The sequence below is a fragment of the Notolepis coatsorum genome (assembly GCF_963971535.1).
Source record: "Notolepis coatsorum genome assembly, chromosome: 11".
Lineage (NCBI taxonomy): Eukaryota > Metazoa > Chordata > Actinopteri > Aulopiformes > Paralepididae > Notolepis > Notolepis coatsorum.
The window spans coordinates 71,457,006-71,469,451 of NC_140175.1; the positions used below are offsets into that span (position 1 = coordinate 71,457,006).

Consider the following 12,446-nt stretch of genomic DNA (forward strand, 5'->3'; position numbering starts at 1 on the left):
TTTGCACTGGAGCGGCTGTGGACATTGCTTTTCTTTATCAATGTACGTACTACTCACGAGTATGTAATTTGACCAGTGGAGTGGATCGTCGGCCTTCACACATACCACAGTGTAGGAAAATACATTTATTTACAATACTGCCACAGTGATTTCAAACGTTTCTTGCGCAAAAGTTACATGTTCATTAACTTTGTATCTTCGTACCATCGTATTAAGCCCAAAACATGAATGACAGAAGCTGTGGAAATTGCAAACTCTCAATGAGGCAACACAATTGAATAGGCAAAGCACTCAGCCATGAGAATGGATTCATTAGAATGGAGTCAATGGACATACATCCTACTGCAGTTTCTTACAGGTAAAGTAATGTGGAGATAACACTGACCTTTTGACTGTAGCCATCTTTGAAAGTGAAGTTCAAATGACTTGCCAAATGACATCGATCGACAAATTGTCCATAAACAAACTTTGTGAAAAGTAAGGCAGAAAAAGACATCTGGTAAGGCAGAAAAGCATGGTGATTGTAGAAGTGTGGCACAATAATACTGAGGTCAAAGGCACTGGGGAAACGGTTATTTTTGAGACGGGAAAAGACTCAAATATTACAGGCAGAATTTAGTTCATACCAGTTCTTGAAACCATTTTAATATGTGGGCCTTACTAGGTCTTGCCAGGGCATCTCAGTACCAGCTGAGAGTATGCCTTAACAAGTTGGATGACACTAGTACTCTATAATATGATACCAGATCACAAATGATAGATAACCAAGATTAGTAAATATTCCTTTGCTTTTCATCAGATTTGTATCCATTGAATTCTTTTCTTCTTCTTCTTCTTCTTCTTCTTCTTCTTCTTCTTCTTCTTCTTCTTCTTCTTCTTCTTCTTCTTCTTCTTCTTCTTCTTCTTCTTCTTCTTCTTCTTCTTCTTCTTCTTCTTCTTCTTCTTCTTCTTCTTCTTCTTCCCTGTGTGTGTGTGATCTAATGATTCTGAACTCTGGTGAAGTTGATGCAGCGACCCTGGAAAACGAGAGAAAGAAAAGAAAATATCTGTTTATTTAGCAAAAACCTTGGACCCAAACCCATGGCAATTATACCATAAAGTGAGATACGATGTTCCTTTATTGATTCCCTTGGGAACATTCAGGGGTCATAGCAGCACAGAAATGACAATAACAATATGTGAGAATAAGAAATGTAAGAATAAAAGATAAAGAATGAGATCAAATATGAATTGAAAAATAAAGGTGAGGGTCTGATCTGGTCAGCTGAACAGGTGAGACACAATGACAGGTAAGACGTATGTATACTCCATCAATAATAATAACGACACAATGCCGCCCTCTCCCATCTGGATGAGAGCAATATCCATGTGAGAATTGTAAGGGTCAAATTGTAGGAGAAATTATGTTTTCCCCCCCCTCCCATTTTCTTATCCCCCACACACCAATTATAGGCAGCCTGTTGTTTTCCAATACACACGTTCTGTCTACACTTCTCCTATACACTGAGCCCCGCCCCTTTCTCTGACGTGTATAACGTCATCCCACACTGTCTATCGGAAGACTCTAGCAGGGTTACAAGGCCAGTGACCCGTGGAGTTCTCTTGCCTAACTCTGAACTCAATTGTATTCGATACTCTTGAGTTAATACATTTTTAACATCCACGTTTATTTGACTAAGTGTATCCTTGCCTCCAGTTTATTTCCAACCCAACCCACCTTGTGGAAGCCAAGGACCTAGACAGTAACCCCTCTGTCTGCAACTGTATACTCGACTTCCAAACTAACAGACCCCACTTTTGTTAGGATAGACAATCTCACCTCCTCCACCCTCACCCTGAACACCGGTATCCCGCAAGGCTGCGTGCTGAGCCCCCTTCTCTACTCCCTCTTCACCCACGACTGCACTCCTATACATGGCACCAACACCATTATCAAGTTTGCAGATGACAATACGGTGGTGGGCCTCGTCAAAAACAATGATGAGTCGGCCTACAGGGAGGAGGTCCAGCACCTTGCGGCATGGTGCGCCGACAACAACCTGGCCCTCTACACCAAGAAAACTATGCGTGTAAGTACAGCCCTCCCCCTCGTATCATATACAGATTCTATGCTAAGTCAACCCCATGTGCAAATATATATATAGCTAACTACTCTGTACAATGTGCTACTGAGTCTAAGTTTACCCTGGTAAACAGATTAAGCAGATTATCAATACATTTAAAATATGCATATACAAATGAGATCTAAGGTGCTAGTAAATTAATGGGTGATGTGTCAGTCCTTGTGTAAGTGTAACCGCTCTCATTTGACATGCCCCGAGTGGGAGTTGAACCCCGGTCTCCCGCACCGCGGGCGACATCGCAGACCACTATACCAAGAGCACCTCTTGTTAATGGGTCTGGATGCCTCTGGGGAGTGAGTTTACTTGCAGTACCGCTTAACGTCCACAGCCACTTCACTATACACATCTGTGGATAGACACGCGGTACCTCCGTTACATAAGGTGCACCAGACTCTAGCCTGATGGCTATTGGCACCAAGGACTGACCAAGGCGATTTGTGGTGTGTCAGGGGGGGATGAGTCTATAGCTGAATGTGCTCCTCATCTTGGCTAGCTCCTCATAGAGGGGGTGGGAGGGGTTCTCCAGGAGAGCTTCCAGCTTCTTTCTCATCCTCCTCTCCGCACCGTATTGGCATGTTCCTTTAACAACTTAATCAGGAACAACCCAGTTTGATTGTTTTAGGAAGGATCTCCCTCTCTCTCTCTCTCTCTCTCTCTCTCTCTCTCTCTCTCTCTCTCTCTCTCTCTCTCTCTCTCTCTCTCTCTCCATTTGATTTGATTACATGACTTAAGGAGTTAATCAGGTAGGTTTAGTAAGGTGTACTGTAAGCCTCTCACCTTCTCTTGTGTTGTAGGCCTCATGATGGCCACTCTGTCATACTGTCTTCTCAGTAACGCCAGCAATGCATCAAAACGCCCCTGAAAAGACCACAAAGCAACCATTATGATGAAGATGACAAAAATGATGATGATGGTGGTGGTGATTATGATGATAACCACTAAATAATAGTGTAGACTAACTCTTAGACTAAATCAATCAATATCTGGTTCAAAGACTGCTAAAATAGTTTTTCTAAGCAAACCCGCAAAACCTATAATTTTGTACAACCTAAAACCACTCACCTTGATAGGGGTGTACCATTTGGACTGTTGCGGGGGGTTGTAGACAGGGGCCGGTCTGGGCGGGGGTTTGGATAAAATGGGCTCTTCCACTTCCTCTGGCATGGTTACCACAGCGTTTTTAGCCTTTTCTAGCCGTGCCCCTTCCTCTGTGGAGCCCTTCTCACCCCAACGTACCTACAGACAAATAAAACAGATTAAAGTCTATATGAAATTATTATACAAAGTGTGGGAATTTGACTTGCAGTAAATACTATCACCAGGAGTAGTTTTGTCATTGAATACGTACATGTTGTGTCCTCTGTTATGGATGCAATCTACACACAGGCTAATTAAATCATATACAGTAGACACTGCCAGGGGTGGTTCCCACTGGGCACATGTCTAATTGTTAGTAGTGGTTGGCTCCACATCACAGCTGTCTTGTGTAAGAGCAGCTCATACAGGTCATAGTGTGTGTATGCCTACCTCCATACGTTTGATGCCTCCGGCTCCCCTCCCTCCGTAGTAAGAAGCATCCACTGTAGCCCATCTGTGTTTGGGCAGCGCTTCCTCTTCAGGCTCCTATAATACAATGGGAACAGGGCCATCAGGTGATACAGGTATCCACTATGATGATGGTAAAGCAGATCAGAACATCAGCTAAGATGTACACTATACTGGAAAACCTCTCCCACCCCCTCTATGAGGAGCCACGATGAGGAGCACGTTCAGCCATAGGATTATCCCCCCCCTGCACACCCTTTTTCCATACCTGTCAACCGTCCCGTTTTTCCCGGGATTCTCCCATATTTCACCCTTCTTTCCCGCCGTCCTCCCGTTTAAATATTTTCCACGTAAATGTCCCGTATTTTGCGATTCTTACTAAAAAGGCTACATTACCCACTGTGAAGACAACGGGCAGGCTGAGGTAGCAGCCTGGAGCCCCCGCCAGTAGGGAGCCCCCCCGAGGGCTGACAAAAATGGCTGTACTCAACAAAAGCGACCGCAATTCAAATGGATGATATGCAATGAAACTACAGTAGGAAACCCCCTTAGGGGCCCAATGGCACTTTGTGTTTGAATATATATATATATTTTTTTTAAACATTCACGTGTAAATGAAACTTTGAGCCAGCAATACCTACGTATAATAAACAAGCAAAATGAAGAGGATTTATCCATCTGGAGCAGAAAAAAGATGAGGAGGATAAAAAAAAGAAATACAGTGGTAAGTAGAGCATAAAAGCTACTGTTTAGTAATGGTATAGCCTTAATTAATGGGTGAGATAGTTAAAACTCTCCAGCTAACATTAGCTATCTAGCTAGGTCTCACGTTGTCTTCAGTTATCCTAGCTAACTAACTGTAAAGGACAGGGACACTAAATTATCATGTTTTTCACACTAACATGCGTCTAGTGTCTCATTGCTTCATTTTGTGAAAAATATGCACTTTGCTTTTCAAAAGCTCATAAACACTGCTGTTTCTATATTTTTTATAAACCCTGACTCAATCTCAATTTCTACAGCTTACTGTCATGGCTCATTTTAAATATTCCACAACAGAACTATTCGGTACAGCCCTAGCATGTTTTGATATTGTCAATTATCTCACTTTTACTAGGTGACTAACTCAAATATGCCACCAGAGAAAAAGAAATTGACATAGTGACGTTTTTTAGTCAAAGGGCAGCAGAGACAAGTGATACAGGGACACAGATAAGGTCCTACAATGGCTTAGTGATTATAACAGTGCAGTTCAGCATTCAGTAACCCATACTTTTTGTGAACGTGTTTTTGATACTGCATTCTGTTGAACACACACCTCAGAACCGTACCTAATGAAAATTGGCTCAATTGCAAGAAAAATCGCTGGGAAATCTCCCTTATTTTACAATCCCAATGTTGACAGCTATGCCTTTTTCTCTCTTTTTTTTACTGCCTCCCCCAGAGTCAGATGAAAATAGTTGATGTTGTTTTAATCTCTGCACATCAGTTTTGGAGTTGTTGGAAGTTGTATATCTTCACTTTTGAAGAAAAGATAGCTGCTCCCTAGCCCCCCTAATAGCACCTGTCATCACATAAGCTTGTATGCCTGTTAAGCTGTAGCCCCATTTTCAGAAAATCCGCCTAAAAGTACATGCCCAAGTAAATGGAAGATTGCTCCACAGAAATATTGTGTCTGTTACTATGCTTGAGTAAATCGTAATGAAACAAAGGAGAATATAAATTAAAATATTTTTTTGCATCTTTGACAATCAATAACACTGCTGCTCCCTACTGCTTCAAGTCCTTGTGCTAAGCTAGGCTAGCATGATCTTTCTCTGGGCCTACTGGACATGCTGCAACACGGTCTCATCAGAAAACATAAATAGAGTACTAATCTCAAGCACAGGAAAATATTTACATAATGTACGTTATGTTATAGCCATACATAATATATTTACGTATTGTATACGTAATATATTTATGTTTCGTATTGGCAAACTTTTTTTTTAAACCCAGCGCAAAACAGCATGACCAGGAGTCAAACTAAAAATGCTTGTGGTGGGGGGGGGGGGGGGGGTAAGTGCACTGACCAATAGACCAAGCCACCCACCCTGTACAAACACAGCAATACTATGGTGATGGTTAGTTTTAACGTTAATTTAGAAAGTTAGGGTTAAGGTCAGGGTTAGGGTCAAGGTTATGGTTAGTTTAAGGTAACAGAGTGGTTAAGGTTAGAGTTAGGGTTGGGGTGAGGCTATCAGAAAAGGCAGTTAATATAGGTTTCTGAGGTCCCCAAAACATGTCTTTTATGTTGTTTTGCTGAGAATACGTCTTGGTAGTCTTGAGCAGCCCGATCTTGTGGACTAAGTCATACATAGCACAAGTCCCCTCCGGTACTTGAGGTAACAGCAGTCGCATCTTTTCACCTGCGCAGCTCGATCTCTCAGTGGCGAGGAGTAACGCGTGGGAGGCTCACGCTGCCCCCGATACTTCCTGATTCTACTGCGCAGGCGCACCAACCGACCTGTAGGAGTCGCTGTCCACAACGCCCGATCCCCACCCATCAGTTTCCCACCCCCTAATACGGCCAATGTGTATTAGTATGAACGACCAGCTAAACTGAAAGCAATGTGGAGCGCTGGGCTCGAACAGGCGAGCCCAGCGTCTCCGCATTCGTGGCGAGTGCCTTGCCCACTACGGCACGTAGCCGCCCATTATGTACCTTTTCCTGTGGTTGATAAGTACTACACTATATGTTACAGTAGCTCCTGGTTAGCCTGCCTGTATTGCTAGGTCATGCTACTTCTGAGTCAAGTCAAAGGGCTATTTGTATATTCAAAATATTTCATAGTTTATTGAACTTTGTACATTATTGTACTTTATTTAAAGGGCAAGTTCACATCAAGTGACATTTTACACTTTATACTGATTGTCATTTTGAATGTATATTCTTTTTGTGTATTTCAGTTTTACAAAATTGTACTTGGATATCAGACAACAGTAAAGACAATGGGCTCCAGCTTCTGGATCTTCTGGATGTCTTTTACTCTTGTCCACTACCTGTTAACTTGTGTACAGACACTGAGGGCAGGATAGTTCCTTTACAACTATGTATATGTTTAAAAGTTGAGTATACTCACTGGTATGGGAGGAGGAGGAGGTGGTGGGCGTGAAGGAGGTGGGTCTCTTATCACCTGGAAGAAACAATATTGACTGATTAATTAATTTCTTGATTGTTTGATTAACAGGTAAGATGTTTTAATAGAAAATGTTGGGCTCTACTTGGTAGAGGGTTCCAGTCCAGATAGGTAATGTGTAGGTGTGTAAAACACAGAAGAAAAACATAGTACATCACTGAATTAATGTTTTTTAAAAGTACTACATTGTTTCTTTTGAGAGTCAAGAAGTGGAGTAAGGATGCTCTGATGATGACTTCCAGGTGGTATACACACACACACACACACACACACACACACACACACACACACACACACACACACACACACACACACACACACACATGCATGCACACTCACACTCACACACACAGTCACGCACATGCACACACACGTACACTCTTACTCACCACGGTGCAGCAGAGCGGCCAGAACCACCACAATAGAGCCAGGGCCAGAAGCAGTAAGAGAACCAGCAGCAACCACAGCACCCAGATCCCATCTGACTGGAACACACACACACACACACACACACACACACACACACACACACACACACACACACACACGCACACGCACACACACACAAAATCAAATAACCAACACAAACAAACACACACAAATCAAATAACCAACACAAACAAACACACACAAATCAAATAACCAACACAAACACACACACGCGCACACACAACACATCATATCAGCAACATGGACAAACAAATGCCTGCACACACAAACACAAAATACAGCATAGATTTACCTCCTCATTGGTCAATAAAGTCCAGTCTAATCTAATTAGATCTTGACTGCAAAAATGACAAACAAGTCAGCAACACAGAATGTAATCTCATTTCATGGGGTGTTCTGGACTTCCTGCGTCAGTGCTACTCACACATGTAGTGGCGTAGATGGTGATGGGACTAGAGATGTAGGACTGTCCATTGTTTAGGCTGATCAGCACTTCTATGGATCTGAAAAGGGCCACAGACAAACATCTCAAGTTTCCGCAACAATATAACGGGAGGTAGTTGAACGTCTCATGATATTGAGAGGAGTAGGAACAATCGAGGAGACAGAGAGATAGACTTGAGAGAAGAGAGATGTAGAAATGTTGAGGAAGAGAAAGCATGAGAAGAGGCTAGAGGGAGAGAGGGGGAGGGAAGTGGGAAGAAATGGAGAGTGAGGAGGATAGGGAGAGAGAGAAAGAGCGAGTGAGGGAGGGAGGGAGCGAGAGAGCTCTCCTTGATTCACTAAGTGGGTCAGACTAAGTTTAAGTATTGGCTTGGCACAGTATTGAAATGCCAGGGAACAGTGCCATAGCAAACAGGCACCCAGGACGCCTGTATTCTTAACCCAAATGGTGCATGCTTCCGCATTCCCGTTTTGCGCTCTGATTGGCCACTGATGTTTCTGGTCGCACCAATCGTGTGACGGCAAGTTCTTTCCCCGGTTAAGCTTAGGCACTTTTTCAAAGTTGGTTAAGGTTAGAGTTTGTCTTAGAGCATGGCGATAGAACGGTTAGGGTTAGGGTTTGCTGCTGGTCAAGGCGGAAATGGGCGCGTCACGCGATTGGGCGCACATGTCACATGACCAGAAACATCAGTGGCCAATCAGATTAGCAAAACGCATGAACCGTTTGGGTTAAGAATAGACGCACCCAGGACAAACAAAGGCTTAAGGTCATCCAACTTTAAAGGTCACATATTGGGGCGGCTATGTGGCGTAGTGGGCAAGGTGCTCGCCACGAAATCTGGAGACGCTGGGCTCGCCTGTTCGAGCCCAGCGCTCCACATTTGCTTTCAGTTTAGCTGGTCGTCCGTACTAATACACATTGGCCGTATTAGGGGGTGGGAAACTGATGGGTGGGGATCGGGCGTTGTGGACAGCGACTCCTACAGGTCGGTTGGTGCGCCTGCGCAGTAGAATCAGGAAGTGTCGGGGGCAGCGTGAGCCTCCCACGCGTTACTCCTCGCCACTGAGAGATCGAGCTGCGCAGGTGAAAAGATGCGACTGCTGTTACCTCAAGTACCGGAGGGGACTTGTGCTATGTATGACTTAGTCCACATTGCAGCCGGCTTGTGGGAGGCAAGAAACAGCGTTCGTGACAGGGGAGGGTTGAATTGGATGATACGAAATTGGGATGGGAGAAAATATAGAAAAATGGGAGAAAGAGTGTATCAAAAAAAAAATCACATATTATACTCAACAAGTTAATATAGGTTTCTGAGGTCCCCAAACATGTCTTTTATGTTGTTTTGCTGAGAATACGACTCAGATTATTATGCATTCTAGCAGCCTCTATACCCCTCTGTTTCTGGACGGGCTGTTTCTCTGTCTGTAGCCTTGAATGCAAATGAACTGCAGCGCTTCTGGCTCACAAAAAGCAGATCAAATACTAATTAAGATCCAACAATTGCATATTCTATTTCCCAAATGTTGTCAGAAACATATTTTAGTGAGCCGTTTAGGTCGAAAAAAAGAACGTTATGAGCAAGCCATCATGTTTTTCCCACACCTAACTCCAGAACTGTGGGGCTTCTGGCTCATGAAATTCAGATCAAACTGTCAAACTAGGAGTTGCAGTTCAAACATGAACTATATCCTAATGTCCTATTTCCGGAAACATATTAGTGAACCATTTAGATGGAAAAAGAGAATGTTTAGAAACAAGCTGAGATCTTGAAAAACGGAGACATGCAAGTCAAGAACCTCCTTTGACAAACACACCTCCCACGCAAACACACCACACACTTTGTTTTTTTTAGAACACCACACAGTGTACACTGTGGCTTATCTTTTTATTTCCTGGTACTTCAGCAGTCCAACTGTTCACATGCTTGGTGCACTACTGCAACACTGTTGTCCTAAATCCCAAGAGGACTTGTTTGGAAACCTTTGTAACTGTATAGGGAACAATCATCCCTTAAAATACCTTAAACATCACATTTAAAAAACCAGGGGGTACTTAAAACATTGCAGTTCCCTTAACATGCTTTCTATTCAGTCAGGGGTTAAACATCTTAATCAGTAATGTCAAGGTTTCATTTCAATTAAGGGGTTGTCATTTGTTTTTAAAGGTACAATTCTGGGGGTTTTCCCCTTTGTCCACGCACAATTCTACCTCACTTCTTTCTTAATTTACCTTAATTTTTATTTAATGATACGGTTATTATTATAATTTTAAGGGTTTATTAAGGTGTAAAATGTGACTCTGTTCCCTAGAGACTACTAATACATGATGCAGGATGAGGGACACTTCCATGACTACACCAATATAACGGCATAGAAGTGAACATTCCTTTCATGTGAATGCAATTGATACCTACTGCCCATATATGGTGAAAGTATGTTAAAACTGCATAGATGGAGAGACCCTATGCTGAAACTGCTGAGAGAGAGAGAGAGAGAGAGAGAGAGAGATAGAGAGAGAGAGAGAGAGAGAGAGAGAGAGAGAGAGAGAGGGAAATGGGAGACAGTAATGAGGTAATGGTGTGTGTGTGCGTGTGTGTGCGTGCGTGCGTGCGTGCATGCATGCGTGCGTGTGTGTGTGTGTGTGTGTGTGTGTGTGTGTGTGTGTGTGTGTGTGTGTGTGTGTGTGTGTGTGTGCGCGCACCTGCTGTGATTGTGTGTGTGTGAGGAAGAAGTACTTACTGTCCAACCTCATGCAGGACAGGGGCTGGACACAACAGGTAGCCATCCTTAACCACTTCGGGCTTCTGGTCTGAGAGAGAGAGAGCGAGAAAGAGAGAGAGGGCAGGGGGACATTTCTGATGACTGTTCTGCTATGGTAACAGACTAATGAGGGACCCTGTCACACTGTTCTGTTCTCTGCCGGCTGCCAATGCCTGTCACAAAGTGTCTCTACACACATTTCAAATAGGTTATTTGAAAGTCACTTGAATCACATGCTCTTGATGACACCTCAACAGAAAACAATAGGCGATGTCAGACCGGCGGGACTTTTTCATAGTTAGATAAGATATTCCTTTATTGAACCCCTTGAATTCGGGCGTCGTAGCAGGTAGGGCCGTAGCCAGGGTTTAGAAATTAGGGAGGTCCATTTATTTTTTTGGCCCAGACCGGCCCACTATAATCGGTCGGACACCACCCACCAGTACACCATCCTTGCGGTCCCCTTAAATACGTGTACCTACTGTACTATTCCCCCAACCCACTACAAAGCTGGGTAGTAAGTGCCATGGACAAGTGGACCAGTGTACTCACTCGCTCTTGGCTGATCTTGTTTTGGGTGGTGATGTAAAACACCTGCATCATAGCAGGCTCAGGATGGGCAAAGTAGTCTATAGCCTGTTCATCCCTGTCTCTCTCCTCCACAACCTGGCTTGACTAGACATAAGGAGAGAGAGATGATTACAATTAACTGGTACATTCAGGTCCAGAATTGTTGGAATTCCCTGACAAAGATGTGCAAAAAGCTGTACAATTTAAACAATACCATACTGGTAATGAGCAAATAGTTGTTTATTCAATGAATGCATGGAGCTGTTCCATCTTATTTCATTTGATACTAACTACTCAGTTCATACAGATTTCAAGTATTCAAATATTAATGATGAATATTGCATAAGGTTTACACAGTTAATAGATCACCTTCTTGTTTTATATTCATGTTCAGAGAGGAGTAATAGTTAGATCTTTGTATGTGATTTATATGGCAATTAAATCAATGGTGTGTTTGTTTGGGGAGTTTGACCTACAGTTAATGTGCCTACCACGTGAAGGTGCATGATCAATGGACAGCACAAAAACAATTTGTGTAGGTGGAGACTAGAACTACCACAGATAGTAATATTATGTAGTAGTTGTGAATGTGTTTTTCCCTGTAGGCTAATACATAAGTAGGCATACATTTTTGCAGTTGAGTAGGCTATATGTGCTGTGTTTTTATGTCTTCCATCGAGGACCACCTTGGAAATAAGTGTTTTAATGAATGCTTTTAGGTGATATCCTCAGGAATACAAATTGGTCAAGATAATTTGTTTTTATGATGTGTTTTTAATTTCCAAATAAATCTAATCAAATCAAAAAAGCAGTTGAGCTACAGGTGTTGTATATTATACAGCCTTTTAATGCATCTTTATCAAGGGAACCCTTATCCTAATGATTTAAAAAATAATATTATGATGATACGATATGGACCTAGTAGTTGGGTCATCTGTGGCACTTCGTTTCTCAATGGATTTGTCATCTAGGAGGGTTAATAAACTAATTTAGCCGGGGTGTATTTTTTTAAAAGGCGGGGACAATTTGTGAGAGACAAATCCAAAATAGCTGCCATGGAAATTAACTTTTTAATGGTTTGACCTATGGCACGGTGGTGTAGTGGTTAACACTGTCGCAGCAAGAAAGTCCAGGGTTCGATTCCCGCTTGGGGACCAGGTTTTCATGATGTCAGGTACTCAGGTGGGGTATCTCCCAGGCCTTTCTGTGTGGAGTTTGCATGTTCTCCCCGTGCTCGCAAGGGTTTCCCCCCCGATAGGATAAACCCAATGGAAAAACATGCACAACAGATCGCTAACGCTGTAGCGTCCTTGACGAAGACGGACAGGAGCACTTGGATTGGTCCCCGGGGCGCGGCTCACGTTGACGCCCTATC

General features: G+C 43.0%; 1 protein-coding gene across 1 annotated transcript in view; it reads right to left on the reverse strand.

The window, feature by feature from the left end:
- Nucleotides 1-76: 76 nt before the first annotated feature.
- The window catches only part of antxr2b (ANTXR cell adhesion molecule 2b), a 36,360-nt gene continuing 23,990 nt past the window's right edge, over nt 77-12,446 (reverse strand). The window contains exons 10-17 of the mRNA XM_084323999.1: nt 10,481-10,550; nt 7,722-7,800; nt 7,237-7,332; nt 6,791-6,844; nt 3,651-3,746; nt 3,186-3,359; nt 2,901-2,981; nt 77-1,016 (exon numbers count right to left, since the gene is read on the reverse strand). Of these exons, the coding sequence (XP_084180125.1) occupies nt 978-1,016; nt 2,901-2,981; nt 3,186-3,359; nt 3,651-3,746; nt 6,791-6,844; nt 7,237-7,332; nt 7,722-7,800; nt 10,481-10,550 (689 nt within the window). The 3' untranslated portion in view covers nt 77-977. The remainder of the gene's footprint in view (nt 1,017-2,900; nt 2,982-3,185; nt 3,360-3,650; nt 3,747-6,790; nt 6,845-7,236; nt 7,333-7,721; nt 7,801-10,480; nt 10,551-12,446) is intronic.